Source organism: Diaporthe citri, assembly GCF_014595645.1.
Source record: "Diaporthe citri strain NFHF-8-4 chromosome Unknown scaffold_11, whole genome shotgun sequence".
Lineage (NCBI taxonomy): Eukaryota > Fungi > Ascomycota > Sordariomycetes > Diaporthales > Diaporthaceae > Diaporthe > Diaporthe citri.
This window is the reverse complement of record NW_025064856.1, coordinates 226,837-246,828: the sequence shown is the minus strand read 5'-3', so window position 1 is coordinate 246,828 and position 19,992 is coordinate 226,837. Positions and strand designations below refer to the sequence as shown.

General features: G+C 29.9%; 3 protein-coding genes across 3 annotated transcripts; 2 read left to right on the top strand and 1 right to left on the bottom strand.

Moving 5' to 3' along the window:
- Positions 1-12,859: 12,859 nt before the first annotated feature.
- Positions 12,860-13,626, top strand: INS49_003849 (uncharacterized protein; the record flags this gene model as incomplete). The annotated part of the gene is made up of 2 exons (XM_043164639.1): positions 12,860-13,403; positions 13,460-13,626. 2 exons carry the CDS (start codon positions 12,860-12,862, stop codon positions 13,624-13,626), a joined length of 711 nt encoding a protein of 236 aa, XP_043018289.1.
- Positions 13,627-16,314: 2,688 nt separating this feature from the next.
- Positions 16,315-17,274, bottom strand: INS49_003848 (uncharacterized protein; the record flags this gene model as incomplete). Its single annotated transcript, XM_043164638.1, has 3 exons — positions 16,315-16,660; positions 16,730-16,791; positions 16,861-17,274. The coding sequence occupies 3 exons, from the start codon at positions 17,272-17,274 to the stop codon at positions 16,315-16,317; spliced, it is 822 nt and encodes a 273-aa protein (XP_043018288.1).
- A 1,251-nt stretch (positions 17,275-18,525) lies between these two features.
- Positions 18,526-19,191, top strand: INS49_003847 (uncharacterized protein; the record flags this gene model as incomplete). The annotated part of the gene is made up of 2 exons (XM_043164637.1): positions 18,526-18,819; positions 18,892-19,191. The coding sequence occupies 2 exons, from the start codon at positions 18,526-18,528 to the stop codon at positions 19,189-19,191; spliced, it is 594 nt and encodes a 197-aa protein (XP_043018287.1).
- Positions 19,192-19,992: the final 801 nt, after the last annotated feature.

Genomic DNA, 19,992 nt, shown 5'->3' with positions numbered 1-19,992 from the left:
CCTTAATCATTAAAAGCTTTCTTGCAATACCCTTAATTATTAAATAAACTAGCAATAAGCTTTACTTAATTTCATTTAATTTATAATAAATACTTAACTTTTAAGTAAGATTAATTAATTTATAATAAATACCTAACTTTTAATTATATTGCCCTTATACCCTTAGCCTTCCTTATAATACCCTTAAGAAGCCCTTACTTAGCACTCTTAAGAAGCTCTTGCTTAACACCCTTAAGAAGCCCTCTTTTGTAATTAACGCCCCTTAGGGCACTTAATTAACGCCTTAAGCCCTTCAACCCTTTAAAAAACCCCTAAATACTTAATAAAGTATAAGGTACTTAAATACTTTAAAGTATTAATAAGTAATGTTTATTTTTAAGCAATTTATGTATTTAATTAATACGCTTAATTAAAATACTTTAAAGTATTGGTAAAAAAAGCAACTTTCTTAGCTAATTTAAAACCGTTAAGGGGAATAATTAAGATTTACTATGGATTTAGCTATATAAATAACTTAATTAAACCTTTAAGATATTTACCTTTTAACGATAATTAACATTTAATTAATAAGCACAACCTTCCCTTTTTTTAATACCCTCCTTATTAACGCCCTTTAATAAAATCTTAAGTATAAATTACTTTAAAGCTAATAAAAGTTAATTTACTAAGCAATAATAGCATTTAAGCGCTACCATTTATAAGTAAATAATTTAAAAGCTAATCATTAATTTATAAGCGCAGCGCAAGAATATTCTTCCCTTTCCTTTTGCCTTATAATTAATTATCATAAGATTTACTTAATGGCAATAACCTTTATATTAATAATAACCCCTTCCTTTAATAAAAAAGAAGTTATTAATATATTAAATAGCTATAAAAAGTACTTAACTTATAATTAAGATCTTTTTAAAGACTTTTAATATAAGTTTAATGGATAAATAAAGGAATGCTTTTAAAGAATTAATTAATAGCTTTTTTATAAGCTTAAATAAATGCTTTGCTATTATAAAGTTTATATAAAATGTAATTATATATTAATAGCTAAGGCATTAATTGCTTTATTAATTAATAATAAAGGTAATTAATTAAAGATACTTAAATAGCCTTAAAAGGAATTTATAGCGATAACCTTTTACTTATAATTAAAAGTATATAAATATTAACAAGAGCTTTTTAAGAAAAAGAAGCCTAAGCTAATTAAAATAAAGCCAATTATTATAAAGTAACTACCTCCTCCTCTTTATTAATTATAACCTCTTTATTAACTAACAATGCCCTTAATATAAGCCCTATAATAATAGCCTCTTTCATAATAATAACCTCCTCCTTATTAAGAAATATAATAGCAATAGCTATTACTAACTTAAGCTTAATTCATTCCTTAAGCACCTTAATTAACTTAATAATAAAAAAAAAAGCTATTAAAGTAATAATTAATTAATTAAAGCATAGCATTTAAATACTTTAAAGCTTTAAAATATTAATAATTAAATAATTTAATTAAGCGATTTTAAGCAATTTAAGCACTTAAAATATTTAAGCATACTTATACTTAAATACTTACACTTAACTTATTAAAGCAACGGCTATAAAGTACTTAACCCATTATAACCCCTTAAAGAATAAAATATTTATATTAACTAAGTAATTTAATTAGCTAAGTAATGATTTAAAGGAAAAGCATAATTTTAAAGCATATATATATATATATATATAAAAGACTATTAATATAAGAATAATATATATAAGCATTATATATAATATACTTATATAATAAATGCATTATAAACAATGCATAAATTTAAAGATATAAGGTTTAAATTAGTTTTATTAATAATAGCTGCTAGCCGGTATTAACTAGCTACTAGCTAGCGGTTATATGCCCTGCACATAAACTACCATAGCTAGCCTATAGCCAAACAGGAAAAGGCTGCAGCTTTGCTGCAACCTACTCTTTACATTATAGCCAAATTAATTACACACTTTATTTATTTATTACCAACCATACGAAAGCCAAACCAACAAAAAGAATAATATTTTATATATTGCAAACTCCTTAATAAATTTATTTATTAATAGTAAAATAAAGGCATCTTTAATTATAACTTTATTAGCTTTTAAAATATTATTAATAAGTTAATAATTAAAGTCTTTCTTTTTTATAAAAAATTATTAATTCCTATAAATAATATAAGATTTCTTAATAACCCTATTAACTTATTAATTCCTAAGCATTTTAATAGCTATTTTTCTTAAAGCTCTTAAAAGTTAAATTATTTTTACTTAATATGCTTTATAAGGAATTATTTAAATAAATTGCAATAATGTTATATTAATATTAATTTAAGCAATATAAAACTAATTTTATACTAAAGATTTCTTTTTCTTACTTTAAAAAGGAATTATAGTTTTTTTATAAAAAAGCATTTAATTAATTAAGCATTAATCTTAATTCCTTATTAATTAAAGAAAATTTAAGCCAAATCTAAGCATTATATTTACTTTTATAATTCTTATTTATAGCTAATTTTATTCCTTTTTTATAAGCAAGTTTTTAATTAACTATACCCTTAAAAATAGTATTATTAAAAAGATAATTATTTATAAGATAAACTTTAATGCTTACTTATTTATATAAAGTCTTAATTAAAAGCTAAATAGTTTTATTAATTAATTTAATAATAATTAAAGCAAAAAGAATCTTATTAATTTATTTTTTAATATATATAGCTCTTTTTTATAAATAAATATTATAAATATAAGTTAATGCTTATTAATCTTCCCCTTTAACTTAATAAATCTTTTAAACTTTAATTTAAAAGCTTTTTATAAATATAGGGATTAAACTTTTTATATCCTTATTTAAAAAAATGCTTAAAACTTTTTTATCTTTTTTTATAATTATATTAAAATATATTAATATAATTAATATATTAATTAATATTAGGCTTTAATTAAAATTTAAAGAAAGTAAAGAAATGCTTTTAAAAGCTAATAAGTATTTTTAAAAAACTTAAGCTCCCTTAAATAAAGCTACTTTAAAAAGCTTTTAATTCTTTTATCTTAAATTATATATTACTTTAATATTATTAAGAATAAAATAAATATAAAAATATTTCTTTAATTATTTAAATATTAAGTTTATATTTAAGAAAAAGAATATTTTTAAAAGGATATAATATAAAATATTAAGGGTTTTATTATTAATAATAAAGAATATAATTTTAATTTTATTTAAATTAATGCAAACTTATTCTTTTATAACTTTAATTAAAGATAAGAAATTCTTATTATATATTATTAAGTTTATATTATTAAGTAAAGCATATAAAAGTTTATTATATTTATAATATAATAAGGGTAAAAGATTTATTTTAGCTTTAATATTTAAGAAAGTAAGCTAAGAAAAGTAATTATTTATTTTTATATAAATTATTAAATAAGTTAAATTAAAACATTTTTAATTAATTATATTTATAATAAATATAATAATAAAATTAACTTAATATTAAATAATTTATAATAAATTAATTAAAGTATTAACCTTAATATTATTTCTTAAGAATATAATTACATTAACTTTAAAAAATAAGTTTTTAGCATAATTTTTAAAATGCATTAACTTAAAAAATACCTTTAATAAAGTATATACTTTAAATTATATTATTAATAAGTACTTAATTAAAGTTAAATTAATATTATTAAGCATTAAAATATTTATAATATTTATTTTAATAATTATAATTAAAATTACTTAAGCTGCTTTTTCTTTAAATAATAAAGGTTATTAAATATACTTTTTTAATTTTAAGTTTATTATATTTATTAAGCTTGCTTTTATTATAAGAGATTTAATATTTTTAATTAAGGTTTAATCTTAATTAATAAATAGGTTTTTCCTTTCCCTTATTTTCTTTTTATTTCCTAGCTATAACTTATTATTAATAATTTAAAATTAATTATCTTTTACTTTTTTAAAGTTTTTAAATTAAACTTAATTAACCTTTATAATTTTTATAACTTTATTTTAATCTTTAATATTTTTAATTATATGCTTTTTTTTAATTATAGCGATATTTATTTAAAAAAGCTTATTATTACTTATAATTATAAGCTTTTTTTTAATATAAATTATATAATTTATAAAATTTATAAATATTAAAATTAAGCTAACTTTCTTTTAATTATTAAGCTTTTAAATTACTTTTAAGGCTTTTAATAAAGCTTTTCTTTTAAATAAAGGATTTACCTTAATAAGCTTATAATATTTAATTATATAAGATAAATTAAATCTTCCCTTCTTAAATAAAAACTTTAATTAACTATAAATATATCTTTTTAAATTATAGCTATTTTAATTATAATATAATTAAATATAAATAAAGTTTAAATATTTTAAAATATTAGCTTAAGTATTTTTAAATAAGCTAAAGAATATTAATAATTTCTTTAGCTTAAAAGCTATTAATAAGCTATTTAAGAAAAGCTATTTAAGCTTATTATATTAATATATATTATAATTTTAAAAAGTATAATTATAATAAACTTTAAGTAACTTATCTTTTTTAAAAAAAAGCATTAAAATTATACCTTATACCTTATTATTATTAAAATTATTTTAATTAAGTCTTATTAAAGGCTATTAAATAAAATTTATAGCTCTTAATTTAATTATCTTAAGATTACTTTGTTATTTATTATAAAAAAAAGCTTTAATATTTTATTAAAATAATTTAAATTTATCTTTAAACTTAATTAAGTTAAGTTTTAATTTTATAAATCTTTTAATAAATTTATTTATATTTTATAAATCCTAATTATATTTTTTAATAATATTAATATAATTAAATTTAAATAAAAATTATTAAGCTTATAAGTTTTTATTTTAAAAATAATTTAAAGAATTAAAACTATTTTAACTTTTATAAAGGAAATTTAATCTTTTTAATTTAAATAAATTTTAATTAAAATTATTTTATATAAATAAATACTTATTTTACTTAAAATATTTAAATTTTTAATTAATAACTTTTAGCAAAATATATTTAAAGTTTAGCTAAAAAATATTTCTTATTAATTTATAAATAATTCCTTTCCTTATTAACTACTTTTTTAAATATAATAAAAGCATTTTATAAAAGGGCTAAGTTATAATAAAAAAAATATTATTTATATTATTAAATTCTTAATTATATTTTATAATCTTTTCTTTTTATATTTTTAAGTTATTATAAAAGTTATTATAAATAATATCTTTAATAATTATAATTAAGTTTATATAATAAGTTTAATTATTAAACTTATAAAAAGCAAAAAGCTTTTTCTTTTAATCTTTTTAAATAAATTATTTAATAATAATACTTTTAATTACTTTTATTAAGTTTAAAATAATATAATATTACTTAAGTAATTTTAAGATTTAATTATTTAAATAAGAAAATTAATAAATAATAATCTTAAAGCTATTTAAAACCTTAATAATATTAATTTTATTAAATTTTAAAGTATTTAAATTATAAATTATAAATAAAGCTACTTATAATAAAATTATTATATTAATAAAAAGTAAAACTTTTAAAATATTAATTTAAGTCCTTAATTTATTATTAATAATAAATTATAAAGTTTAATTAAAATAAAGTTAATGCTTTAATTAATAATAAATAAAATTAAATCTCCCCTTTCCCTTAATAAGTTTTTTAAGATTCCTTTCTTAACTTTAAATAAAAAAAAAAAAATAATTTTTAAAATTTAAAGGTACTTTTAAAATAAAAGTAAGTTTAAAAAAGCTTTAAGCTTAAAAATATAATATATATATTATAATAAATTTTATTAAAATAATAATAAAATAAAGAAACTTAAAAGTAATAATATTTTTAATTAAAGTAATTACTTTTAAGGAATTTATTATTAATATTATTATAAAATACTTAAATTAAAGTTTAAAAAATAAAGATATTAATAAATATAATAAATAAAATAAACTTAATAAAAAAATATTTTATTAAAAAATATATATTATAAAGTTATAATAAAGAAAGCCTTTTAAATTTATATTTAATGCCTTGCTTATTAATATTATATTAAATTCTTAATAAATTAAATTTAAGTTTAATTAAAGCTTAAGTAAAATTATACTTTAAGCTTAAGCCTTTTATATAATTTAATTAATATAAAAATATATAATATAATATTACTTATTAAACTTATAAGTAAATAAGGTAAGCGCTTTAATTTTATATTATAGCCTTTTTTACTTTAAACTTAGGATTATAATAATAATAGCAAATATTAATTAAGAGTTTAAAGTATTTTTAATTAATATTTAATAATATTTATAAATTTTAAATTTATTATTTTAATCTTAAGTTTATATTATTATTATATTTAAGTATAATCTTTAGCAAAAAACTTAAAATAAATTTAAAGCTTAATAATATATTAAGATAAAATTAAAGTAATATTTTATTTAAATATTAAAAGTATAAAAGGTATTTTAAAATTAAAAAATAATTTTAAAATACTTATAATATTATTATAAATTTAATTATATTTAACTTTTTTTTATAATAAGTTAAAGATAAATATAAGCTTTAATTAAAGCTTTAAGCTAAAATATAAAATAATTTAATAATATTTAATATAAAAATAAGAAAAGATAAAATTAATAAATAATTAGCTTATAGCTAACTTTTTATTTTTTTATTATTAATTAAAAATATATAAGATTAAAATTATATTTAAGTTAAATTATTAATAAAAATAAGCTACTTAAATAAATAAGGGATAAGTTTTATTAAATCTTCTTAAGGATAACTTAAGAAGGAGCTTTAATATAATAAAGAGGGAAGATAAGAATAAAAGGAAGTTAAAGAAAGGGAAAAGATAAATATTTTAAAAATTCTTAAGAATAAAAAAAGCTTAATTAAAGCATTAAATATATAAAAAAAGAAAAGAGTTAATTTCTTTAAGAATATTTAAAATAAGCATAAAAGCTAGCTTTTTATAGCTAGCTAGAATTTAGCGCGATATTATTTCTTATGTATTTCCCTGCACCCGTTAATAATATATATAATATTAAAAAGGCATATATCTTTAAAACTTATTATATTTACAGCAGTATTTACGGTTATTTTTACGGAATTTATATATTATTAATTTCCTATAAATTTATTATTATTAGCTGCTATTATTATAATATATATATATAAGGTATATATAAAGTTATTTACCTTAATTTCCATTAAGTTATTAAAAGAAAGTTATAAGAAATTTAATAAATTCTTATTATATTTAGTATTTTTACTAAATTATTTATAGCTATATAAGCTATAGGTTCTTCCTAAGCGCCTTTTAAAGCCATGAGAAACTCTATGCTAGCTAATAAAGCTAAAAGTTACTTTTACATTTTCTCTTATTTCTTTTAGCTTATATTCTTCCTTAAAAAAATAGTTTTTTCCTTTTCTTTTCTTTATTTATTTATTTTCTAGCTAGTAAATGCCTTATTTAAATAAAGGAAATAGCAATTTTCTTAAATATAGCTCTTTATTTTATAATTAAGGTATATAATAATCTTTTTCTTATCTTTCTTACCCTTTATATATAAAGCTTTTGCAAATAATTTAAAGAATTTACCTTTGCTTTTATTTAATAAGCTAAAAAAAAAGATTTAACTATATAAGCATTTAAATCTTTTTTAAGACTTTAAGTTATATTTTAAATAAAGCTAATATATTTATTATTTAAGCTATGGAAAATTTAGCTAATTATAACTTATTTAAAAAGAATTATATTATTAGCCTTTAAATCTTTTAAAAAAAGCTTTAACTTATTAATATATTCTTTTATAATTTTAAAATTATTAAGATTAATATTAAAGAACTTTTTATAAAGTAAATATTAACTTATAAACCTAAAAAGTTTATAATAAGATTTAAGTATATTTTATGCTTTTTAAGCATTATTTATATCTTTTATAAATATAATAAGCCTTTGCTTATATATAAGTTTAATATTAATAAGGGCTTTTTTATTTTAAGCTAAAAATAAGCCTTAAAAAAGATTTTTAAAATTATTCTTAATGGCATTTTCTTTTTTAAGTTAAACTTAAATTTTAATACTTTAATATATATAGTTTTTTATTTTATTAAGGAATAAACTACTATACTTATTAAGAAATGCCATTTTAAGGTAAATAAGTAAAGTATTTATTAAGATAATTAAAATAATAAAGAAAAAAATATAATAAATTTTAAATAAATTTAATAAATTAAGAAATAAAGATATAAGTATTAAAGTAATATAATTATAAAGAAAAAAAGAAAGGCTTTTAAATAATATATTTTTAATATTAATTTAATATGGTTTTTAAAATTTAAAGAAATGCTTTTATTATTTTTAATAAGGGCTTTTAAATAATATATAAATTATATAAATAAGTTAAGTATTAATAAAGAAATAATTAAATATTTAAGTAAAGAAAGTATGGTTTTTATATATAAGCTTTAAGTTAAAAGATAAGGTTAATTTATAATGTTAAATAAGGCGATTTAATTAATTAAGGGCTTATTAATTAGCTTAATTAAGTAATTTATTAAAAGGTATATCTTTAAATATAAAGCTTATTTTATTTAAAAGGTTTAAAAAGTAATGATAATTAAGGGTATTATATAATATATATTTTCTATATTAAGTTAGCATTATTATTTTAAGTAAGCTTTAAAGCTTATAATCTTTAAAATAATAATATTAAATGCTTAATTTATTAAGCTAATTAATGTTTATTTAATAAAAGGAAAGGCCCTTATTTATAATTATTATCCTTTATATAATAGCAAATATATAAGGAAAAGGATATCCTGTATTAATAATAGCTTAAATATCTAAAATATTTCAATATTTATAAGAAATAAAAAGCGCTGCTAGTGTGCAGCTTAAAGAGTTTATATATTTTAACATTCCCCCTTAAGCTGTACACTAGGTTTATAAGTATTAGGTTAGAATTATTGGTCGCTCAGGGACTTGAATGCACAACCTCCGATGATTTTCAAGATTGGAGTAAAGACCCTGGGTAGCCAAGCCAGGTAGAAACCTCCGTATTACTAATCAATTAGAGTTTGCCGCTCTTCCCAATAAGCCATCCGGGCTCATAACCTGTAAAATAATAGCGTTGAATGCTTGGAAAGTTTATATATTTTAAAAATATGGGGATCTATTGTATATTTTCAGAATAATAATTATAAAACTAAATTAAAACCTAGAAATAAAAAGGGCATATTATTAAATATAATCTTAGAATTAAATATATATTAAGTATAGGATATAAATAATAAAAAGCCTATATTAATTTAGGATATCCAAATATTAAAAGGGCAATATATAAATAATAATGATATTAATATTAATAATAATAATAATAATAATAATGATATATATATATTCTTAGAATTGCAAGAATAAAGGGAAGAAAATAAGAAAGTAAATTCTCCTCCTATTTTAAATGAAATAATAATCCAAGGGAATTTAAAAGATTATATATATACTATATAAAATATATTATTAAATAACTCAATATTTATATTAAATTCCTAAGAAAATATATTAAAATATTACTTAATTATAGCTAATATTAATAAACCTTCTTCTTTAAAAGAGGTATTAAATAACCTAGAAAAACCCTTATGGATTAAATTTATGCTAAATGAAATATATAATTTATAAGAATAAAATACTTATATAATAATGGATTTATTACTTAGCTGTATAGCTTTAAGGGGGAAATAGGTATATAAAAAGAAATTTATAAATAACCTAGCTATTATAAAGCTTAATTAAGTAGTAAATAATAAGAATAATATTAAATTTAAATTTAAATGGGTTATTTAGGGATATAATTAAAAATTAGGCATAAATTATTTAAAGACTTTTTTTATAATTTGCCGCCCTAAAACTTATATTATACTATTAATAATAGCTATAAATAAAGAATATTTTATATTTAATTATAACGTTAAAAATGCGTTTTTATATTTTAATATTAATTTTAAAATATATATAAAATTACCTATATATATATATAATAAACCAAAATATAAAAATAAAGTTGCAAAACTAAATAAAGCTTTATATAAGTTAAAATAATTACCTATGCTTTAATATAAATACTTAAAAAATATATTAACTAAGCTAAAATTTATTATTTACCTATATAATAAAGGGGTATTTATATACCCTAATAAATAAATTATATTTATATATTATATAAACAATATTATTATTATAAAACTTAATAATAATAATATAAATTTAATAATTAATAAACTATATAAAAATATAAAACTAGATTTTTAAGGAAATTTAATAGATTTCCTTAAAAGCGATATATATATAAATAAAGAAAATAAATAAATAACTATAAACTAAAATAAATATATAAATAAAATATTAAAAAGATTTAATATAAAAGAAAAGGTTAAGAAAAAGGAAATAATTCCTTAACTTATACTATATATCCTTAATAGAAAATTAAAAAAATATATTAACTAAGCTAATAAAAATATTATAAAATTATATTAGCAATAAATAGAGTTTATATTATATGCTAGCTTAAAAATAAGGCTAAATTTAACTTATTTCATAAATAAGTTCGTTAAATATATAATAAATTTAAAACCAAAGCATATAAAAGAGTTAAATAAAATATAGGGATATATATATAAATTCCTATATATATTTAAAGTATATAATTACTTTAAAAATAATTTATAATTAATAAGCTATATAAATTTAAATTAAGGTAATAATATATTTATTAAAAAGAGCATTTTTAATTATATATTTAGCTTATATAATATTAATAATAATAATAATAATAAAATAAATCCTATAAGCTGAAATTCTTAATTATAAAAAATATTAACACTTTCCTTTATAAAAGCAGAATATATAGCTTTAAGAAAAGCTATAAAAGAAGTTAAATATTTATATAATTTACTTAAATATTTTAATAATAATTTAAATATTAGCTTTAATCTTAAGCCCCTTATTATATATATAGATAATAATAAGGCTAAGAAATTAGCTAAAAATACCTTATTTTATAAAAGAATTAAATATATAAATATTATATATTATTATATAAGAAAAGCAATAAAAAATAATAAAGTAATATTAAAATATATAGATTTTAAGCAAAATTTAACAAATTAGCTTATAAAATTAATAAATAAATTATATTATAAAAAGTTTAAAGAAAAGTATAATTTAATAAAAAAATAATATAAAGATATTAAGCTAAAGAATAAAGAGATTTTCTACTTATATTATAATACATGTAAAATAAATTAAGGTATTTACTCTTTAATAATTAAGGTTAAGATTTTTTCCTTTACTTATAAAATATATAAATAAATAAAGCAAACTTTATTATATATATATATAATATTACCCTAAATATTAAAGGTTTTCCCTTAAAAGAAATAATTAATATAATAAAGGTTTTTCCTAAAAAATAAGCATTACTTATACAACCTATATATACCATATATATATATAGTTATAATATACTTATACTGCGTTTATATATATATAATTCTATATAAAAAACGTATTTCCATAATGTATATAATATAAATAAAATAATGTATAACTTTAATATATAAAAATGTTATAATATATTATAGCCATTATAAAATAATTAATAAATCCTATATAAAACCATAATTTAATATATAATACTTTATTAGCTATAAGTTTAAGTTTAAGTAATAATAAATTTTTAGGTTTTTTGCTTAAATATATAAATACTTAATAAGTAAGTTTTTCCCCTTTTATAAGGTTTTCTCATTATATAATTAAATATTCCTTTTTTATAAACTAAATCCCTTATATATAAAATAAAATAAATAAAAGGGAATTAGTTTAAGGGGGGCTGTTGGAATATTCTAGATATTTAGGCTATTATTAATACGGGATATCCTTTTCCCCATACGTTTGCCACTGTATGGAGGATAATAACTATAAATAGGGGCCTTCCCTCCCGTTGAATAGACGTTAGCTAGCCTAATAGACTAAGCATTCAACGCTATTATTTCAGAGACGGGAGTAAGCGTATAATGCTGGAACGCTTAAGTTGAATCTCTGGTACTTCCCTTTTTTACTCTCACAGTCCGAAAAGTTCTGATTATAGCATTCCCTACATACAGTTGTGTCTCCATTGTGAATCATGAAAATCGTGATTGAAAATAGAGACCCCCCATCCATCCTTGACAATTGCTAGAATTAGAGTCAAGCAAGGGGGGCAGCTTGGTGCCAGGATGCCCGGGTCAGTCTACTCGAAGGTCCCCGGCTACCTGCATGGGCAGAGATATTAGGATTGGGAAGTACGAGGTCCTTTATGCATATATGTCGCACAACAACTTTCCTGGAGGTTTCTCTGGTGTCTGACTGTAGACTGAGACATAGCACAAACTGATGACAATATGAGAAATTTGATAGAGCTCAGAAATGTGGCACGCTGTGGCATGAGAGAGGTGCAACACTGTGGAGAGATTATTGCCGAAAAAGGTTACGGCGTGGATGGAGATTGTGGTGGGTCTTAAGGTACTTCCTAGGCCGCGTTTAAAGACAGAATGTTACCCCGTGCTTAAAAATTCATTCTAGATTAAGTATAGCGGCGCAGTACAGCTTGGAATACTGCGGCGTTTTGGAAACCGTGATCTGGGCCTTAGGCCAGTAGATACCCCGGTACCCCACCTCCAATCTCCCCCACGCCCCACCATCGTCGGCTCACATCAACCCACAGCAAGTCAACGACCACACAAACCCCCGCAGCCAATCCAGTCGCGATCTCACTGCCAACATGTCGTACGACTGCACCTGTTGCTGGCGACGCTTCTACACGCAGCGTGCCCAGTGGCAACACAAGGCCGACAAGAACCACTTCGACTACGAGTGCTCCTGCTGCTACGGGACGTACGAGACGGAGCGTTTGCGCAAGGAGCACGAGGTCGACTACCACAACTACTGCGCCGACTGCGACCGCCAGTTCATGAACCACAACAACATCCAGCAGCACCTCCGCTCCGCCGCCCACCTCGGCGCCGCCATCACCTGCCCCTTCTGCCAGCGCGGTTTCACCACCGCCACGGGCCTCGTGCACCACATCGAGAGCAGCGCTTGCCCCAAGGCCAAGTCCATGGATCGGGATACCGTCTACAAAATTGTCCGCCAGAAGGATCCCTCAGGCGTCATCTCCAAGAAGCTAATCGGCTGGACCGGCTCCGACTCATACCAGGCCACCGCCAGGGCCTGGAACCCTTACGAGGGCGCCTACGAGTGCTATTTCTGCACCCGAACCTTTGGCCGGCTTTCCAGCCTGAACCAGCACCTCCAGTCACCTGCTCGTGCGTTAATTGGCTCTGCCATTGTATGATGCTTGATGATGCTGACCCCTGTGCAGACCAGCAGAAGCTGTATCACTGCCCCAACTGCCCCAAGGAGTTCGTCAGCCTCGCGTCCATCATCAACCACTTTGAGAGTGAGAGCTGTGGCTACACTCGCTTCAGCACCGTGCAGACGGGCATCCGGGGCCTGACGGATGGTAGCCGCCTGCTTGCCTTCCGCTGAGTTGAGGTGGGTGGTACGCATTCCTTTGTGTGTTCCTTCGCCAATCAGTCCCAGGCTGGCTTGACGTGAAAGAATCGCAAATAGAAATTGCGAAGTATCTGGACTCGGTGGACAGAATAGTGCTTACGCTTGCCAATCGTATTTAATTGGAGTGACAAGCATGCCGGTTGGTCAGAACCTCGCATATCGTTGCGCGACGGGCGCATAAAATGGCCTTCATGCGGGATCCTGGTTCTCTGCACCTATGGCCTAGTTTGTCCGTGATACAATGTGTGAGCCGAGTGATGCGGTATTGTAGGGCCATTGCGATTCTGCTCACCAAGGTTCACATATTAAAATCTCATCGTCCGTTGGATGATGTGGTAGAAAGTCAGCCCCCACGGTGTCTATCCTGATCAGAAGGCTAGGTGGCCTGTGTTTAACAGCAAAACCTGAAGGCTCGCCGCTACAACCACTACATGTGTACGTTTCGTGGCTGCGTTTGACCGTCTAGTTTCAATCAGATGTGATCGCCCATGTGTGTCATTCTGTATGTCACACTCATCCTCACTGATCGACAACCTAGAAGATGACGCCCAGCAACTGGAAAATCTCAGCGGTAATTATGTGACTGAAAGTATTGTGACTTCTGATCAAGACTCGTCATCTGACCACCGAGACTTGTTGCTTTCAAGCGTACCCACCCCCCCCCCCTTTTTCTTTTTTCGTTTGTTGGGGCCGTTACGATGGGTAGCGCAAAGCTTGGCTTGCCTCCCGCTAGGCATCCATGGAAGAACCAGGTACCTTGTACGTACTCCCTTCATATTGCAATGAGGTGCCTTTGCTTTCCCTGTGAAATACAAGCCACATTTTGCTTACCCTCAGGCTGTTTACAGTGTTCGTATGTTTGAGGCCACTGGAATATGGTCCCTCAGCGGCATGCCTCGTCGCCAGAAAGCATGTCCAATACCTATAATTATCTAATAGTACAGAAGTTGTAAGTTCAAAACCTAAGGTGATTGCTGCAGTCGAAAGTGTCCAGATTGCTTTCAGAATCTAGGAAGCAGCCTCGTGTCCACTCCCCATGCGTCCACAATGGAACCCGTGGGTCACACAGCAACCTACGCTGCACGAAGCAACGACACCTCGCTTCCAGCTCAAGTATGCGCCAAGTCCAGCAACCAAAAACTTGATAGAAATTGAGTGGACAGCCTTGTATAGTGTCATATAGATGTCGTGTCACTTGCTCATGCAGCACAGGAAGCTGGACTCGGAGTGCACAGAGGTGCGCGAACCAGTCCTCCTGCTGCCACCTTCCTTACTCAGAAGCCAAGAGCGGGGCTTGCGCATGGGATAGGGGCATTACGAGGATCAACGGCCAAGGCAGTTTTCGACTGGATGGTCTTGGTGATAGAGAATGCTCGGCGAAGCGGCTGGGAAGAAGTGTGAGCTGCGTGGCATAGTCGAGTGATGCTCGTAATTCTTCATCGCGAACATTTACATGTAGTAGATTCCATGGAACAGACATGTCTTTTCACTGACATCCGCCATAAATTTGGATGAAACCCCGAAATCCTAGCACCCTGGAGATCCATGGGGAGAAGGACAACATGCCAGGCTCAACCGACCGCCCGAACATGCATCCAAAGTGAACCTTTGGGAGCCTTGAGGTGGGAGCATATGATCCGAGAGGTCGAGTGAGTGACATAGCGTACGAATGAATGAAACTTTCCCTGCCTCGATTCGATCAACTGACCCCTGAGTACATATGTGCGGTGACTTCATTCCAATTTCATGTCCCGCCCTCGCATGGTGCTCAGTGCACACCTTGCCTCACTGAGCATGTCCTGTGGGTAAGCTCATGCTCATGTTACTGCGTCTACATTGCTTTGATGATATGGACAAGAACATTGGAGGTGCGCTCACTGGCATTTCTTTTGAATCAGTTCGCTGAAATGTTGAATTTTTCAAGTAACTAGACGATAATTACTCAACGGACGGTATGGTGTGATATCAATGCAGTTTACCTTGCCGAGCACCAGGGTCAAGGGGCGTGCTATTTTCTTCGGGTTTCACTGATCATGTTTGTGTATCTTAGTAGCCAATCTGAATGGCGCTGTGAAGTAGGGGCTGGCTATGAGGGGAGTACATGTAGATTTGCTGGTCCACACTACCCCGTGACAGATGTTTGGGCCATCTCAGGCTGGCAGCGGGTGAACTGGAAATGGCTTTCTTCTTCTTGCAATGAAGACCACCATATCATCGACATTTGTATATTCAGGGCTATCGTAATAAACGCCACAAATAGCAATCACATGGAAACCGGTCGGTTGATCCCGGTGGCAATATGCGGTTTGGCTTGAGGGGAGACTTTCAGAACGGAGAGGCTGTTGTGATGAGTTTTGAGTACAATTTCGCAGGAATCTGCTGACGCCTACGCCACCTGAGAGCCACATAACAGGAATTATAAAGTTTCTTCTCCTGCTTTCCCCGATATCATCAGTATGAGGAAATTCAGTGCATATTTGACTACCTAGGGAGTCTAGCGAATGTTATTTGAGCATCAAGGGACAGGCGCATCCACAAAAAGAAACGAATGTGATCCAATGTCTTGCAAGCACATATTGACTCAAGTGTTCTGCCGCGAGGGACAAGAAGACCAAACTGCCTGCACAGATGGATCTAAAATACGTCCGCGCCACAAAGTAGTCACTGTCGTGAGTTGCGTCTTTGCTGCGAGTCCTTCTTCACGGTGATCACCGTCCCCAGTAGCTGCTCGCCAGCTCGAGCTCCCGGTCTCTGGGCATTTGCCACCCCCTCGTGCTTGAGTCCCTCCCAAACAGCCGATACCACAGGAATGAAGTCAACCCTTGGGTTTGGCTGTGGAGGAAGCTCCCAGGTGAGTCCAGCTATCTGGTCACCACGTTTCGTCTTCTTGCTTCCGCGATATTCCATCTTGGTTCCTTCAACTTGATAGGTGGGCGTGAGCATTACGCCTCTCACGGTCGGTCCGTTGTGTTGATCAACGTTATCCCCTGCTTGGCAATTTAGATAGCTAGCCTTTTGTTCAGTATTTTGACCCGCTTGTCTGGCCGACCAATTGTTTGTCCTCCTATGGTCATACGACATTTCGGATGGTGTCGGCGAGTGCGGAGGAGTCAGTTCGTTGTGACTGTCAGGAATGGGCTAACGACAAGATCAGACGTCGGAACAAAACATGGATATGAATCCCATCTGATGTGTTGCAAAACTTACGCCCATTGATGCGATGAGGAGATTGATATCATGCAGTGCCGTGCAATTGATGCTCAGCACATGAAGCGACAAGGTGGTCTTTTTGTCTTCAAGGGTAGCGAACAGGTCCCTGAATGATTGCTCGTTGATAATAAAGGCGATGGCTCGACGAAAACGTCCTTTCTTTGACAAAATGGACGCGTTTTTATGGGTGTCAATGATGTGGAGAATGGATTGGGTCTCCTTTCGGACCTCCTCAGTCCGTAAAGCAGGGTTGCTGCGAATGTCTTCGCAGAGGTCCTTGAGGCTATTCAGTCGCTCCTGATACTGCTTGAGGGACTTGGAGGACCCTTTTAACTTCTTTGCTAGTCCCACAGTAGCAATGAGCTGTATCAGAAATTGCGAGACGGCGGCAGCGGCTCCGAGCACTTCCATGTCGGGATCCGAATCTCCAATTAGCCCACCGAGTCGCGGTTGTATCGATACAAATCTTGGATCCTTCATACATGTCGAATGAGGGGTAGGCATCGTTTCAGTCCATTTGAAGATACGGTGAATGGTGAGTGGTGTCATTCGTTATTCTTGGCTTAATGCCCAACTCAGCCTTGCGGTGTGCCTTTGGGTTGGGCTTTTGCACTTACATGCGCGAGACCAGCCGCTAAATATGCAACAGTCTGTTCTAGAGCTGGAAAGCTTCGGATAAACTCGCCCACGGCGTTGCATGTGAATAGAGAAGGCTGGGTCTGTGGTGAAACCACACCAGTTGACGCCGGTGGGGGTGCACAACCATCAATAGATCATAGCCGTCGTTGTGCACATCATCTACAACCCCCAAAACTACTTCCCTGTAAGGTACCTCTGTACGGATCATGTGGTCTTGTCGACCGGTGGCGAAGTGCAAAGCCTTGCACTCAGAACCAGCCAGGACCTGGCGGTGCTGTACCGATGGCCAAGCCAGCTACTTAGTAACACGACGTATTCTCGCTCTCAGACATGCTCTTGTAATTTTGGAGAGGGAAGGAGAATGCGAGGTCTGCTTGCATGAAATGTGTCGTTAACACTGCAGTTGTCTGAATCGGGCACCGGTCAGGTGTTTCTGTTTCTTTCTACATGAAATGGAACCTGAAAAAGAGAAACATCGAAATTGACTAGGCAATACAGCCAGCCGCCGACCAGGCTCTCCAACTGACCGTCTCACTGGGCGAATCAATAACGGACGTAGATTTATAAAGGTTCATCTACCACGCCTTCTATGATCGAGCGAATGGTCACAAGGAAGGGGAGTACCTAGCTTCTGAATAGTTACATCATGTAATGTGACATGAATCCGGAGCGAAATAAAATTCATAAGGCAGTCAAGTAGGAAAAGGAGGTGCCTTCCCTCAGGAGTCCCCGCCCCTAATCAGTGCCATCAGGCAGACATATCGATCGATTCAGCAGGAGCACATTCAGCCCCAGCAGAGCCTCAAACGGCCCAGTAGGAACGGCTATTCTACCGGTGAACCAGAGGCACGGGAGGGCAAGGGCGGAGTTTGCAGCCCATCGTAGCTATTGGATCACCGATCAATCTCCCCCCTAAACTACTAGTGTTTGCATCGTATCGTGTGCCAATAAAAGCGGCATGGTTCTACAGTCCAGAACGATCTTTCGGGTCGCGTGCTGAATGAGAGCGAGATGCATTCAACCATGCCACCTGCCTCAAGCCGACCAATGAGCCCCGAAAATCCTGAACGAAATCACATTAGCAGGTACCTCTCCCTGGGAGCAGTCTTCAGAGGGGATGGGAAAGGTGGTGGCCAGCAGTTCTGTGGGCCATATTTTGATAACCGAGTGTCCTATCACCACCTCCCTCACTGGGCTCAGAAGAAGAGATTCTTGATGGCCTGTTCTAGCATTGCTCTCATATTCGTCTTGGGTGTCATAGCTACTCTCATCGCTGTGGCAATGGAGAGGAGAGGTGGAAACGATCGAAATGAGCCCGTACAGTCCTCATGGTAGTTTAATCAGTGGCATTATCCTCTAACAGACTCAAAAACTCTAACTTGAGTCCAGGTCATCTACCACGTCGACCGTGTGTGCTCGAGGGACTGGCCTCTGTACCGATACTTCTCCGTCACATCCCTCGAATGCAACTGCGGACTTGACCGCATCCACGGAACACGACGCACCCAATACTGCTTCGCTTTCACCGTCAGCATCGGCAGTCCCCACCTCGACTTCCGCAGATTCACACGCGGCCGATCTCTTGACGAGCACCTTGACCACCTCGGCGCCCACTACGACGTCTGCTCACTGTCAATACAACTGTCTCAGCACCTCGTGCTTCTGGGGGTGCCCGGGAGTGGCTTGTAAAGACCTCAATGACTGTGCCGACCCGTGGCCCTGTGACACTGTCGCCGGGACGTGCTGCTACACCGGCTGCATGACGGGATGGGGGTGCTCGGGGACATGCCTGTCGCCACTCCAATGTGTCTCCCAGACTGGCGGGTCAACATGTCAATAACACAATATTGTCTTTCCTTTTCTTCTGTCAAACTAGATAGATCTATGCATCAAGTTTCGGCCGGGCTAAAGGCCAGATGTTGGAGTCTGGTGGCTGACGGAGTGGTCTAGAAAAAAACAAGGTTATAAGGTTAAGTGAACATCGTGTGGATCGTCCCGCTCAGGCGCCGGCTGCACCGTGAGGACTAGGCCAAGCACGGCACATTCCATAGAACACTAAGTCCTTAGCACACAGCCCTGCTCCGCTAATCTATACTCCTACTGGCACTCCCCTCCGGGTGTTCTGCCCCTATGCACGGCAATCTTCGGGACTGCCATCGGTCGAGTGCGGGCCATTAGTGGATCAAGAGTATGCACGTGTAGATAAATAACGCGGGGATTTTGTCACCGGCACTTTTAACCATACAGATAGTGGCCCCTTAATACGAATTCCTCGTGTTGGTATGCTGCTAGGAAAAATGCCAAGCGTGGGAAGGGGAGGACGCATGAACACAAATAGCATCATCGTGGAGCGACAACCCTCACCGGGCTGGGATGACCCACCCCGAAATGAACCCACACCCAACGTCGGGCTGGAAAGATGGGATAAACACATGCATCCTACATAGCCCAGCCGCTGGCCATCGCGTGGCAGAAGACGTCTTTTTCTCG